Source organism: Chelonia mydas, unplaced genomic scaffold (assembly GCF_015237465.2).
Source record: "Chelonia mydas isolate rCheMyd1 unplaced genomic scaffold, rCheMyd1.pri.v2 scaffold_102_arrow_ctg1, whole genome shotgun sequence".
Classification (NCBI taxonomy): domain Eukaryota; kingdom Metazoa; phylum Chordata; order Testudines; family Cheloniidae; genus Chelonia; species Chelonia mydas.
Genome location: NW_025111239.1, coordinates 4,455 through 20,574, shown reverse-complemented (window position 1 = coordinate 20,574; position 16,120 = coordinate 4,455). Strand labels below are relative to the sequence as shown.

Sequence of the window (16,120 nt, the reverse complement as noted above, 5' to 3'; positions counted from 1 at the left end):
AGAGACCAGCTAGAAGAAAGGAAGGAAACAGAGTGTGGTCTTTTTTGTTTTTTAAGTAACAGGAAACATAAAAAAATCATTTTATGATTTAAAAAAAATTTAATCTTCTTAATATAGGGCTAGACTGTGTCACCCTTACTCACGGTGATTGGTAACGTACTCCTCAAAGAGCCCTGTTCAAATCAGTGAGCTACTCAGCCCCAGAAATGGTGGCACACCCTGGTCCCTAGAAGGTAAACAGATATTGCTCATTGTCAGGCACAATTAAGAGCTTTTAACACATTGTTCTTTTGAAGAAACAATGCAAGAAATAACAGGGCAGTGTCCACAGACTGGAGGGAAGACAAAAAAAGCCTTTATAACATTTCTGTTTCTAAGATCTTTGCCTATGGTTTGGAGATGAGGTCACCATGGCAAGTATATATGGAGAAGCAAGGCTGACCCCTCTTCAAAAACGCATGCCAACTACTTACAGACAAAACTTAGGATCGGACCCTGCAAATACCTACTTCTGCTCTTAGGGCTTGATCTTGCAAGATGCAGAGCACTCTTGCCCCGATCCAGAAAGAGACATTAGCATGTGCTTAACTTTAAGCATGTAGTAGTCCCATTGACTTCAAAGCACAGGCTTACCCGTTTTAACTGAATAGGGACAGACGTGCTCCTATGCTTAAGGTTAAGAATGTGCTTAAGTGCTTGCTGTGGGGAGTACTATGTGGTAAGCACGGTCGGTGATAGTGTTGATAGGAGTGGGCCTCTGAGCCTTAATCCTGCAAACACATACATAGTCCCATTGATTTACTTTAAAACTATACATGTTTGCAGGATGAAACTTCACCTTGCAGGTTCTTCTGGGGTATGTTTGTTTCTCGAAAGAGTGAATATTTATAGTGATATAATATTGCTGACAACCTCGCTATATACTATACCATTTTATTTTTAGAAGAGCCACCTTTTAGTTTTGGAAATTATACCAGTTACTTTTGTAAATGGCTACAAATGCCAACTGAATCAGTAAAAAGAAAAGGAGGACTTGTGGCACCTTAGAGACTAACCAATTTATTTGAGCATAAGCTTTCATAGCTACAGCTCACTTCATCGGATGCATTCCGATGTATGTAGCTCACAAAAGCTTATGCCCAAATACACTGGTTAGTCTCTAAGGTGCCACAAGCCCTCCTTTTCTTTTTGCGAATACAGACTAACACGGCTGCTACTCTGAAAACTGAATCAGTGTTATCCTGCAGCTACCCATCTACACTGCTCAATTTGTATTTCAGGTATTTACAAGGCATAGATTGCTTATAGTTAACAAAAATTATACTGATCGGATTTTGTTTCAATTCCTTTATAAAAATAAGCACTGATTCCCCCCCCCCCCCAATATGGCACATTTGCATTGCATGCCATCCTGGCTACAATATGGAATTTCACAGTTGTTTTTATTTACAGTTTTTGTTGCTTTATTTCTCTCTCTCTCTCTTTTTAAAAAGAAAAGGAGGACTTGTGGCACCTTAGAGACTAAGCTGTAGCTCACGAAAGCTTATGCTCAAATAAATTGGTTAGTCTCTAAGGTGCCACAAGTCCTCCTTTTCTTTTTGCGAATACAGACTAACACGGCTGCTACTCTGAAATCTCTCCTTTTAGTTTGTTTCTTTTGTTTTTTATTAAGGGCATGTTGGAAGGGTATTTCGTTTTGTTTTTGTTTTCTTGTTGTGATATTTTTTCCAAACAATAAAAGAAATAAATAGAACACATCCTACATGCAAATGTAATTGAAACTCAAATTTAACAAAACATGATTGTCGGGAAAAGCGGCAGCAAGAATAGCAGGATTATTTAGGGTCATTTGGCACATAAAAAAATCTGCTCCCTGGTTATCAATCATACAACATACAACCTTAATTACACAATTTTGGTCCTTCACTAGATACTTATATTAACATTATTTCTTCACAATAATGATATCCAATGCAAAAAATACTGTTAAGGAAGAAATAAAATAAGAAAAGAATTAGAAAAAAATTACAAGTTATATACAGATTAAGGTAAATTCCATTAGGAAAAAAACCAATTATTTTATTATTTTAAATTGGCCCCTATGGGAATAATTTAAAGCCCAAGTGAATGGCAAGTACTGTAATGTTAGCATAGGCAGACGTGCCAGGGAAAGGAATGTTCCGTCTGACTCTTAGAGACTGGTTTCTTTTGACATTGTCAGTTCTTGGGCTACACTTAGTCAAGAGCTTTGTGCAAACATTTGAAACCGGGGAGGGTATAGATCACTGTTGGATTCAGAGCCTTCAGCGCATATACATGGTGACTTGGAGAAACTAGCAGGAGGGATGTCGTCTTTCCCTGGGTGAACTATGGAGAATTATTTGACGTTGCTGATTATCCTTTCATTCCCTCTACCCCAGTGGCAAACAGAGGTGCAGCCCCAGGGGCCAGCTGAGTCCTCATGGCTGACCTTCTCTGGAATATGAGGTGTGGCCCATCAGGCCTGCAAATCCCAGCATGCAATGCACCACCGTAATCTGAGCAATTGCTTCCAGATGGAGCATTGCATGCTGGAACCTCCTGTACTGCCATGATCTGCATCTTCATATTCAACAGCAGAGCAGCTGCAGTCTGTTCCCGCACAAATAAACTAGGGGCCCAATCTCGCAAACACTTACTAGTAGGTGTGTTTACTTCTGTGAGAAAGTTTCTCTGAAGCCAGCTATTGACCCAGTTCTGCAAACACTGACTACTAGGTGTAGCACTTACTACAAGTGGTACACCCAGCTTTAAGTGTTTGGAGCCTGGTCCAAAGTCCATTGAAGTCAGCGGAAAAACTGCTAGAGTCAGGCTTGTACAGAATTGGGTCCTTAGAGCATCTGGAGGCTCCTAGGTGAGTTGCTGATGCAGCATTCAGATGGGCAAGTTTGTAGCACCCCTGATTCAACTTAAAGTCACTTGGTGGCAGGCACCTGTCTTACCTTCAGGCAATCCTGATTCTGTAACACCATATCTAGGCATTTCTCAGCACACACATTACAAATGTCAGAGTAGCCAATGTTATTCTTTGTAATATTTCTAACCCCTTTCAGAATTATGTTCAGTTTTAGCTTTACCTATAAAAATCACAGCTAGAACACCAGGTTGTTATTACAACGTAGAAATAGCACAAACTAATGTCACAGGATTTCTGGAGGCTGCTTTATGTCAGCAAAAGAGCTGAGACTTCAAAGCAATTTAAAATCATCCGTAAAAAATTGCAAGTAATTTTAGATCCAGAGAGAAAATATATTTCCTTAGCCACATGCTTGAGGAGGTGAGCTGCACTCATAAGGTTATTAAAAACAAGGATTTTTTTAGCCATATTATCAAAATTATGGGGTAAATGATGGCAGGGTACTTGGCATAAGCAACCACCAGCAAACCAACACAAGGGCACAGGGCAGAGGTTTCTCCCCCAACATTGAAGAGAGAGCGTATGAAAGACCCTCTGGGAGAGAAACTACACAGTAGCTTTCTAGGGTCGAGCTTACGGGGCATTGTCTATGTATTTGTGTGCATGTATGAGCAGCCCCAGCAACGCTCCTTCTGCACCAATTATTTGTGCTCTTGGCAGAAGCTAGCCCTGTTTGGACATTGCATGTCGGGGAGCGTGGCTTCCCACAACAACGACTCACAACAACACTTTGCAGTGTAAAGATGAGTGCTGTTGTGGGGGGTGCAGAATTTCACGCTCTTTCAAAGAGCCAAGTTAAGTAAAATGGGTCAAATTCACCATTCCTTGGTATAACGCTGGTGACTATATCAGAATTATACCAGGGATGGATCAGTCCTAGATCTCCCCCCACCCACCCACCCCCGGCCCCCTTATGACTGCTATTCAACTGAAGTGAATGTGGTGTGTGAGGGGGGCAAGGGGTCGAATGACTTCAAGTTTTAGTTTATAAGCAGAAACCAGCTGGCTCAGTTATATTGTCTTGTAACTGTAAAGGGGCCAGTATTTGATTGCACCATTGCAATTCACTTATGGTTTACACTATTCTTAGAGATGGTGGAATCCTAGGGCTGCTTCAGGGCTATCCAGTTTGGAGAGTTTCTTTCTAACAAATTAGAAACCAACAACTGTGGATAGATACAAATTCGCGAATTGTAGGGTAGATGTGACAGGTTTATTCTCCCAGTCAAAAGCCCAGACGACTCCCTGCGGCCCTCTGATCCATCTTCTGCGTGCTAGAATTTCTGATAGGGCAGTCACAGCATCAACACCTCCTCACTCGGACTCTGAACCAGTGCCTTCTCGACCCGTCAGAGATGGTTGATGGGATTAAAGGTCCCCGACTCTGAGGCTGCTCCTGCCATGTTCAACCAAGCATCCAGAGAATTCTGGGAAGAAGTGTGAAGGGGAGTGTTCTCAGAAAGGGACAGCATCATTGCATAAGCCTAAAGGAGGGGAAGAAGCAGAGGAAGGGGAATGGGTGAATACACTCTCCTGGGTCCTGGAATAATCCACATGAAGTATAGAGTCATTTAACTATTTACATATCAGAAACTGGGGACAGTCAGTGCCATTCACTTTGGTGTGGACTGGGAATCCTACCTGCCAATCAATATTTATGTTCACACATGAGGAAAACCCAAGGACCTTACCACAGAGTTTTACCAGGCAGCAGTGGGTTTAACTTGCTTCCTTCCTTGCACTTTGCACTTCATGACAAATGCTGACACTTGCATCTAGGCCCCTCTCCTAGAGGACATTACTTTTCCCACCGAACATATCCCGAGTTCTGGCCTTCTTTTTTCACACAGTTTTCAAAAGTGCATATGGAACAGTGTGCGTTGCTGACTGAGTCGTGCCAATCCCCCCCACCTGGGCATGATAACTTTGCGGTACATCTGGGGAAGACAGGAGCTCATGCCTGTGAAACTTTGGCCTTCAGAAGTTATTGTTGAATCGCAAAAGGAGAAGTGTAAATGGGAGTTCAGATGTATAGGACAAAAGTGACTCAGTGGAGATGAGCTTGTGCATGGCATGTTGTTTCATTTACTGAGCATTTCCATTGTGTCTGGAGGGAGTTGGAGCGTGTGTGAAGTTGTGTGTGTCCATTTGGCAGTGTAAGCGTGGTGTGTGTTTGCAGGCATGACTGTGTGTGTTCATTGCAGCACTACCAGCCGACAAAGCCTAGTCCGTGAATGCACAGAGACCACGGCTTACTGTAGAGTAATTTGGTTGCTTTGCTGCTACCCAGGCCTTCTCCTTCTCCACTTTTGTTTGTCTCATTCATTTTTTGCATCTTGTCACAACCCAGGTCCTGATCCTGCAAAGATTTATGAATGTGCTGAACTTTGCACGTTGTGAGTTAAAATCTAGGGAATTACCCATGGTGTGTAACATTAAGTACGTGTATAAATCTTTGCAGGCTAGGGGCCCTAGATTGGACGCTCTCTTTACTGCAGATGTCTGTACAGTGCTTAGCACAAATTTAACAAATAACAGTAATAAAACTTCCCCAAAACTCCAAATACAACTTCCCCCTCCCCCAAAGGAATCTCAAATTCAGATCCAGTTCTCAGTCTGACCATTGTATCTCATGCTCGTCTGTATGTGCTGCAGGGCGTTCTGCTTTATGGGGTTTGCATGGTTGTGTGCATTTCAATACTTCAGTGACAGTGAGCCAAAATTGATAGAAAGGTAAGATTTCTGTGCTGGTCTGACCAGATAAATATTATTTTCCCACCATATTGCCTGCACATAATACATGCAGAGCAGAGAATTTTAAATTGTCCAAGTTATATCATATCTGACAAAATGTAACATGTCTTAGATCTCACTTACTACAAAATTATGTTAAAAAACAATCATGTGTCAGATCTAACATTGCAGTCAAGAAAAATCAAGTTGTGCCTAAATAGTTAGTACACTCAGCGTATTAGTAGAAGGACACAGACAGAGGCATGCAAGTGGCTTGTGTTGAAAGTATAAATGAGCTCTTTTTTCACTAGAAAAGAACTTCAGTGCTATCTTCATAGCCAAAATACTCCCTTAAGTGCAGTCAGATCTGTACAAAATACCCACACTTCCAACAGGCAACCCCCACCTCAACTTCCCGGCCCCAGTCTTAAGCAGTCACTATAAAGTAGCCTTAGGGTTTCCAGCACAGTCCCCTTTGACCTTTAATTAAAGACCCACCTCTATTAGGCAACTGCATTTAGTTGCATCTTTGGGTGATCTTTAACATAAATTGTATTATATTCCTGTTGCTTAGAGGACAGAACGACGCCAAGTACAGTAGCTGATCTCATCCCCAGTAAAACCTGAAGCAGAGGTAAATATACTCAAACCTGCACTGGTATTCTTAAAAGAAGCATTTGAACTATGTGGCCTCTTTTAAGCAGATAAGAACAGATGGTTAATGGCAAAAAGTTTGCAGGTTTTGTGCAGAGTGTTTCTCTGAAGCTTGTCTCAACGTATCCTCTTTGTTCTGGTAATGTGGCTGGACATCTCACAGAACAGCTCCCTCATGAGATCTGTTGCTGCTTTATTTGGACCAGGATGCAAACTTCATGAGAACAGAGCCTCTCGTGCCATTTCTGCTTATGGCAAAACCAGCGAGCACAGACCCATGCTAATTTAAAAAAAAAACAGTTTCCAAGCTCTTTCAAACTTCAGGATTTTGTTTTGAGTTTTGGAAGAAGGCCTGCATCAGCTTCTGCTGTGCCTGAACTGGTATGTCTTTTGATAAGAAGGGGGATTTTATCTTAAAGGTGCAGTGGCATTAGGTTTAAAGCTTAATGCACAAAACAATGGCATTTTCTAAATTTGCTTAAGATGATGCAATTCTCCAAGCAAGTCTAGAAACTATCATTCTGAATCAATTTTTATTATTAAATCCTGTTATATTTTACTGCTGTTTCAAAGGGCCAGATGCTCAACTGGTGTAAATTGTCATTATTCCAGTGAAACCAATATATTCCAATATATACCAGCTGAGGATTTGGCCCAAAGTTTGTAACAATTGCATTATCATATTTCTATATACATTTCTATAGACATATATAGATAGATAAACTACATCGCTATATAGCTATAAACCTGCACTCACTCCACAAAGTTATAAGGGTATGTGAATCTGATTATACACAATTTGAGTTAACAATTCCCTCCCAACTCCTATTTCTCCTGGACTGCAACATGGTAGCAAACAGATGTGATTTACAAGTTAGTCTTCACCATCAGAATTCCAATTCAGCATGGACAGAACACAGACCTGGCTAAAGGAACCCAGCTGTTTGATAATCTCATGCTAAATGCTGGAGGTAAGCTCGATAAAATGTTCTGTCATATACCTACCTGGTTTTTAGCCTGCCTGTACAGAGTCTGTTTTATTGTCTCAGAGTCTAAGGTGGAATTAAACACATCTTTAACTTCAAATGCTTCCTCGGCTGCTTTGCGAAGATCCAGCCCCTTCCCAAAATTCGGCATCTGCTCCAAATCTAACAAGCCGGCTTCGTCCTCCTCAATACACCTGTACCAATGACCAGGGGAAGGGGTTGACCTGTTGTTAGCTCATCTCACCGTTTACAGTCTAACCAATGTGTGTGTTGCTAACTCAGTGCCTGCATGCACATACCATGGGGTTCTCACAAGCCACATGCATGAAGAGACACACAGACAGACATGTGGACCAAAAAATGCACATGATGTAAGGAGCAAAGAAAAGGTGGAATGCATGGTTACGCACATACTTCTCAAGCATTAGTGCTACCATATGTTGTGTGGTTACCATTTTCATTCTGGTCTCCGATTCAGAGATGCCTGATTACTAGCTATTCCCAAAAGTTGGGGGAATAGAGCCACTGCACCATATTCCCCAGGGTTTACAATAGGCTTAATTGGAAAACACTGACACACTGAAAAAACCCTTTGAATATAATAATACTTTGCATGATATGGCACTTTTCATCCATAGATATCAAAGCATCATTAGTGGATAGAAACCTGTGGCACAAGAGAGGCTAAGATCTATGATTTCAATAGTGGACTTCAGTGTTGAGTGCCCAACGTTTTGGACCAACTTTAGATACCTACGGCCTGATTTTCCCAAACACCAACGACCCCAATGGAAGTCAGTGGGAGTTGCAGGTGCTCCTCCCCTCTGAAAATACTGAGAGTCAAAAATAGACTTTTCCTGAACATTTAGGCTTAAAGTGACTTAAATGCTAGAGCGCATAGTGAGTCAATGGCAGAGTGACGTATAGAAGCCTGATTTCCTGCCCTATCTACAGGAGCACACTTTGGATGAACTTTGGCATGCCAGCTCATGGATGCAAAGCAACAGATTTTGTGAAAGGCAAGTCGGTAAGAGAGCTAATGGAAGGAGTGGATTCCATTGTGCACCATTGTTTATATCTTTACAATCAAACACTGCTATAGTTTATTGCGCTTTCTAATGTACAGTTATCCTAGGGTTCTTTCACGCTAATGTTCTACATCATACTGTAAACTACATCTGCAGCAGATAGTTGACTATTTTTGTTTACACAGCTTTACACTGGGATGCTTTGTATTATCAACCTGGATAGGCACCTGAGTAAAACAGAATACCAATTAAATGTTTCAAAAGTGTCCTTTTTGTACCTGCAAATGTCTTCCTGGTGGTTTATGAACCAGGGTGCACAGCATGGATGGCACAAAAAGCAAACAAAGGCATGGGGACACATCCACTCTGCCCACACAAAGGCCAGCCGCACCATCTCATCTGAAATTAATGCAGGGCCTTATATCCTGAGACAAGAGGATGCTGCCATTTTGCTGCAGATAACATGGGTGGGGTACTGGAAAACTGCCATTATCTAGATTTCCTTGCATCAGCTCTCTTTTCACTGAACAGGGTTTTAAAAATTGAGACATTGACTCTGTGTCAGGTAGAAGAGTTCATGATACATTGAGGAGGCTGGTTTTTTCATGTGCTAACTGTTTGCCTTTCCCGCTGTGCATTTTTCAGGCCTTGTGTATCTGTCTTCTTATATTTTTGCATTTCAGTTTATTTATTTGTGCTCTCCACCATGGTGAAAATGAAGTTCCTAGGGCAAACTGGAGGTATGATTCATGGTTTGAAAAATAAAGTGATACCGCCCATGACCTGCTAATGACACAGGGTGAGAAATCTAACCCCATTCTGCTTCCCAGAGGAAATGGCCCCACCCACCTTCGGGTATGGTCAAAGCTCATGGTGAGGGATGTGGGCTCTTCATCCTCCTCATCCTCAAACGTTCCTTGGGCTCCGTCGTGGGTGATACTGTTTCATCCTGTGACTTCCCTGTCAAGCTGTCGTCATCTTCCTCCTCCAATTCTTCCTCCTCCTCATCCACATCTTCTGGTTTCTCATTTGCTAACCCATGACACTGGGAGTTGCTATCAATGTCTTGGATTTCTGGCCTGGAATGTTTGAGCACCGGGGAAGGAACCAAGATGTCAGTTGAGAGCAGCAATTGCATTGCCACTTTGGTGCAAGATTCAGGCATTTAACCATTTATTTGTTATTTATGGTTCAGAATGGCTGGGGACAGAAAATACCTATTAGATAATCTATTCCTTACCAATGCAAGATTGTTCTCTACAGTGTCTAAGAGCTAATGGAGTGAGTCAAATATATTCCATTCTTAAAACTAGATTTTGTCCAGTCTGGTTTTAAGTATCTTCACCCTTTGCACTGTAACTTCTGTGGGCCAAAGGCCATGTTTTTCCCTGTGCTTATAGTATCAAAATAACCACTCGCCTATCAACAAAGCTCCACATTGGGATAGGTTTCATTACAAACTTTCCCTAACAGCCAACATACATCTTCTTTTGTCCCATTGCCCCTTGCTATACCCATATGGACATGAGAGTAAGTAAGCTGCCAGCAAAATAAAACAAACCAGGTTAAGAGAACAAGATCCCATTTGGTAACAATATGTAGTTGGAACAGTCTGAGATGCTGCTAGATCGAATGATAGAAGTTTAATTTTAACTTCTTCACCCGGAAAGTTTCCACAACCAAATTAATTATAAAATCAGGAACATCATTGTCCTGTTGCTTTTGTCGAATGTAGGTTACACTAATTACATGGAGGTCCCATACAAACATTTTTAGCTTTTTTCTTAAACCAAAACAAAAAAGCTTTCAAACTTGGTATCAGCATTGAATGGTTATTTGTAAAAACAACAGAGCAGCAGGAACATAATTACAACTGGCCCTGGAACGGAGTGACATTTGTACAACACAGAATGTCCTTTTGGGTTCCCCTGTAGATTAAATATCACTCAGTCAAAATAAGGTTTAAAAAATTAAGGGGAAACTCAGATGTTTTCCAAGCCCTGGATCTTGTCACTCAGTCTAAACACATCATCAGCATGTTTGTTTTAGAGAATTTTGATCGATTTTCTTTAAGGTACAGGCCCAAATTTGATTCTCCCTCTGGATCAATTATGCCTACGGAGGAGTTCTCCTCTTGTCTATTTTTTTGCCTATATCAGGCAAGGTTGAAAGATTCCTAATTTCCCTCAGGACATACAGTGAACCTTCCCCCCCCCCCCATTTTATTTCCACGTGTGCAATCTAAACAAAAGCTCTGGTGAGAAGTCTGTATCTGAGATGGAGTTACTTTATCTTGCTTTCAGGGCTGAGATGAAGGCAACAGAGTAGGGAAATGGAAAACATGTCTAAATTTCACATGTTTACAAGCATTCTGGGTGAAGTGAAGTGTTTCATTCCACATGTAAAGTTCTAAAAGACTGTCGCAACTGTAGCACCGGCAATGAACACAAGGCTGGCCTGCTGGTAAGTTCAGCGCTGAATGCAGCGTAATCATCCAGCATCAGCACAATTTGTTCTTTGTTTATGAACGCAACAGAATATCCAGGCTGGGTTCATGAGTGATGGAGAAAACGAAGGGATCCATAGGAAAAGAGCTGGGCAAACACCAAACTTTTTTTCCCCAGGAAAAAATAAACATTTGGCAACAACTAAACATTTGGCAAATTCTGGTCAGTTTCACCTAATTGTTGATTTGGGGACTTCCCCCCTCCTACCAAAAAAGGAAAAAATAATCTGAAAAAAATGAAACATTTTGACTGGAAATTTTTTTCTATTGAAACATTTCAATTTTTTTTTGTTTGAAACAACTTTGTTTAAAAATTTCTTTTAATTTTACTTTAAATATCAAAAGGGTTAAAGAATAGCAGAGTGAAGAACAGAACTGAAATGTTTCATTCAACCCAAAGCAATTTTTTTGAACTTTTCAATTTGCCAGAAATTTCTAAAATTTTCCTGTCCTATGTGAAACAATTTTTTTTCCTTTTTGAAATTGCCATTAAATTGAAAATGACGTTATTCATCCAGCTCTACTTGGGAAGGGGGACCCAAAGGACAGAGAGCTCATGTCTACTCTATACAAACAAGCTATGAGAGGTTGAAAAGGGAGTCTGGGTGGGAAGGGGCTTGTTGGAAGCATCTATATGGGGAGAGGGCGATGGTTTTCTGAAGGGGCTGCACTTTGGTGGATCTGGGCCACATTTCCTGTTAAGCCACTGCCATTAACGAGCCTGTTCTGAAGGGATCTCTTTGATGGGAGGGGGATTTTTTTATGTGGATCATGTTTCAGGTGAAAAGGGTGAGGCCATTTACCTATGTCTGCTTCCATGCTGAGGTCTAAGCTCAGCCTCAGCGATGGAACACAGCACTCGGTTTATTTCCATCCAGGCAGGGTCAAAAACCAAGTCATTACACATGTGGCGTTACTGACACCTACGACGCTACGTTCCTCCTCATCCCCGCGGGCAGCTTGAACCAAAACCCAGATCTGGTGCTTCTGTGCTCCTTTAGCAATCTCCTGGCTTCGGTGAGATGGTCTGAGTGGTTGGAGGGGGACAGGTCAGCAGTAATGGATATTTTTAGGTAGGGGAGAATGAGGTTTTCACAAGTCGTTCGTATTGGGGATAATGCTGCAGAATACAATCAGCTCCCGCAAAGCTGCATTTGCTCCAAATTTGCCTCCACTAATTGTTCTGTGGCCATTTCCCCAGGCTAGAGTGGTTTCACACTGAAGGTACATTAGGGTATGTCCACACTGCAAAGGAAAACCCGGGGCACCAACTCTCAGACCCTGGGCCAATTGACGGGGCTCATGGAGCTAAAAATAGCAGTGTAGACATTCCTGCTCGGATGGGAGCCTGGGCTCTGAGACTTGGTGCCGTGGCTTTTTCTGTGCAGCGTTGGACCCTGTGACACTTGGAGCTGGGTGATGAAAGGAATTAAAGATATATGGTGGCCAGGCCTTTGGAGTAGAAATGCACCAAGAGCACTTGCAGAACTCTCCCAAGAACAATATCGATCCCAGAGGCAAACAAGAAACTAAACGTCTGTGTACATGAAAGTCAAAGAAGACCAGACTCTTAAACCAAAGCTGAGTTTTGAAAAGTGAACCTCTTGACTTATGATGAGTGTCTGATTCTTCCTCAGTAGTGCCCTTCCCCACGGAATTCTGTGCTCATGGGAGGGTCCTCCACTTACACTCGCTCCCTAAGACAGCACTTCCTTTCCTCCCACGCTGCACACCAGTCTGAGCTGTACCACTCGTTCTGTGACAGGAACTTTGGCTCCTTAGAGACTTAGACTTCTTTTACAGAGCTTTCCAAGGCTTTTCTGCAAACTTGATGGATCACTTGATGGTTACCTGTTCTGCTCATTCCCTCTGAAGCACCTGGCACTGGCCACTGTTGGAAGACAGGCTACTGGGCTAGATGGACCTTTGGTCTGATCCTGTATGGCCGTTCTTATGTAATTTCTGCCACAGACAGAAAAGAATTGGGACGCTCTGAATAAGGAGTCTAAGTTGAGTGCCTTGCAGGATTCTCATTATTACTCTAATCTCTTCAGACTATTTGAAATCAAGCCCTGAACACGGAGATGGCTGGCCAGCCTTTGAACAGTCTGGTAAGAAGTGTCCATTAGTGTGGCTTTGTTTGTTTACCTTTTATCTGTTAAAGTTGATGCTTGATTCATCTCGCTATTTGCAATAAAATTTCTGATTTCAGAGAAATACGAGTCCTCTTTCTCGTCTAAAAGTGCATGGTTGTCTGGCTCCGAGTTTGGGGAGGAGGCACTGGTCCCAAGGTGGTTAGTAATGACTCCAGAGTGCTGGCTCACTGCACAGGGGACAAGGGACAGGAGAAAGAATCAGGTATTGCCAACACTGCTCTCAATAGAAAACAAGGAGGAAAATTAACGCAATAAAGCATTTACTGCATGGTAAGAATTCACATTGAAAGAAAGTTTCAGGAAACAAAAATCTTGGCAGAAAAAGCTGATATCTTCCAAAAGTGAATGTGCACAGAGAGACATAATTAGTATCTGTACAGGGACGGGAAATATTATTAAGTACTGTTATCTATCTATCCTAGGTTCTTCACATAGTGCACCGTCAACCTATGGAACTCCTTGCCGGAGGATGTTGTGAAGGCCAAGACCATAACAGGCTTCAAAAAAGAACTAGATAAATTCATGGAGGATAGGTTCATCAGTGGCTATTAGCTAGGATGAGCAGGAATAGTGTCCCTAGCCTCTGTTTGCCAGAAGCTGGGAATGAGCGACAGAGGATGGATCACTGATGATTACCTGTTCTGTTCATTCCCTCTGGGGCACCTGGCACTGGCCACTGTCGGAAGACAGGATCCTGGGCTAGATGGACCTTTGGTCTGACCCAGAAGGGCCATTCTTATGTTCTTATTTTCTTATCTGCCCCCCACTACTGCAGTATCTGAGCACCTCGCAAGCTTTAATGAATTTATCATCACAGCACTGTGGGCAGGTAGGGCAGGGTTATGGTTCCCATTTGACATATGCAGGAACGGAGGCCTGGAGAACTGAAGGGCCAGAATTTTAAAAGTATCTAGGCACCTAAAGGTGCAGATAGGCACCTAATGAGATTTTCAAACATGCCCAGGGCACTTTTGAAAAGTCTTATGGGGCTTCAATACCTTTAATAAGTGACTTGCCCAAGGTTACTCAAGGAGGTTGGGACAGAGCAGGAAACAGGATCCATGTCTCCGAAGTCCCGACCCTAAGCACTGCACCACGCTTCCTCTCTGTTACTATGGGGTTAGCAGTTCTAAATAATACGTCAAGTTTGTACTGTCACATACACATTTCAGTATTACTGGCATTTATGGTATAAAAACATTGGAGAAGAAGAATTCATTATAAACTTCTGTTTCTATTTGCTTGTAGCTTTTTGAAGAAATTTCTTCTCGGCTGATAGTTCATATATTGGGTTTCAATACACAGGTTCCTTCTCTCTCTTTGTGGGGTTGGTTTGTTAGATTTTTGCTTATGTGAGAAACAACTTATCTGCTTCCGTTATGTGAGCATCTAAACATATATTATTTCAGCTTTAAAAAAGTTTGTGTGTGTGTGTGAGTGAGTGAGAGACAGAGATACACAAACACATTTCTTTGTAATTTTAGAAATGCAACATCTAAAATAAATATTTTTCTTTTGCTGACCAGTAATATTCATGTACAAGAATGGATATTTCCATGAAGATTCTCACACGTGACGCAGAGTGACTTAAACGGGGGATTTCTCTCTCCAGTGTCCCGAACAGAATTACACAGCAGGGTTGACTCCTACCTGGCACATTCTCATGTTCATGCTTCTTAAGGTGTCGGTCCAAGTTGGTCTGCTGCCCAAAGCATCGGTTACACAGGTGACATTTGAATGGCTTCTCCTTGTTATGGATGTTTCGAACGTGCCGCTGGAGGTTAGAGGAAATGCTGAATGACCTGTCACAGTATTTACACCTGAAAAATAGAAGCAAATGCCAATGAGTGCAACCGAAGGGGGAAAAAAACCTACCATCAAACATTGCTCTATAAATCTTTACTTGACTGTGGACCTGGAAAGCATGGGGCATTAATCATCTCAGACAATTCTGATATTAGTATTATTCAAGATGCAGAAAGAAGGGGTTAGGATTAATTAAGAGGTTAGCCAGTCCAAACAAATAGGAACTTAAAAGTAAATAATTACTTTTCCATGTACCACTACAAAAGGAGAATTTATGTCTCTCAGGTTTCTTATTTTGTAAAGAAAGAAGAAGGGGGAGAAGGAGATAGAAAGGAAGAGAAAGAAAAGCCCATTAACTCGTAGATTCACAAGTGACAGAGTCATTTGGAGGTAAAATAGGCTAGTAATTTTTTGTGAAATTTCTAAAGGGCTGAAGGAACAAAGAGGCGCTCAAGGTATAGGCCTATTAGAATATAATTTAAAATAATTCATTAATATGTATATTGTGGTAGTACCCAGCACCTGCAAAATAATCTCCAGACACAGAGGGAAATGCACTCCCTGCCCTAAGGAGTATATGCAATCTAAAAATAAAACCATGATTTATTTAGCAAATGATCACGCAAACCAGAAATGGCATTTGTAAAGGTGGAGGAAACCTACCCATTGGTGGGAAGTTAGTGAATGTAAGGAGCCACGGAAGAGAGCATTGGGAAAGATTCTCCCTTTCAAATAAGTCTCTGCAGAACCCACAGTTGATGTGTCAGCAGTTCATTTCCAAACTACGCTCGCCCAACACACTTTATATTCAATGTCTTTGAAACAAAGTAGGAGTATACAGGCCTTTGCAAATGCAATGGCTTTGTTAGCCCAAAGCCTCTGCACTCTCTTGTATTGAGGAACAAGAATGTACCTAACTTACTGAAGAGGGCAGCTTTGAGCCACAAGGAAGGATTTCAATATTGAAGATATCAAATGTTAAGTCCTTTTTATATCAGTCTGAATCTCATCAAGTCTCTTTTCCCCAAGTCCCATCACCACAATCCGCAACAACAGTGGAATTCTTTCTCCTCTGTGGACTTTTGCAAATCTTTTAAACTTTCTGGACCAATTTCTGCACTCACACCAGCATAAATCCTGAGTAACTATACTTACTTTAAAGGGAGTTGCTCTGGATATATACGGGCATAACCAAAAGCAAAATTTGGCCCATTAAACCCAGCTCCTGCAGAACACAACATAAACCCTGCTGTTGGCCAAGTTTTGTTAATTTTCTGAATGTTCCTAGTCCCATT

General features: G+C 41.7%; 1 protein-coding gene across 1 annotated transcript; it reads right to left on the bottom strand.

Moving 5' to 3' along the window:
• Window positions 1-4,242: 4,242 nt before the first annotated feature.
• On the bottom strand, window positions 4,243-14,839 carry LOC119564958 (histone-lysine N-methyltransferase PRDM16-like; the record flags this gene model as incomplete). Its single annotated transcript, XM_043537586.1, has 5 exons — window positions 4,243-4,440; window positions 7,349-7,523; window positions 9,207-9,296; window positions 13,012-13,186; window positions 14,670-14,839. Coding segments are annotated over 5 exons (745 nt in total), but the record flags the coding sequence as incomplete, so codon positions are not given.
• Window positions 14,840-16,120: the final 1,281 nt, after the last annotated feature.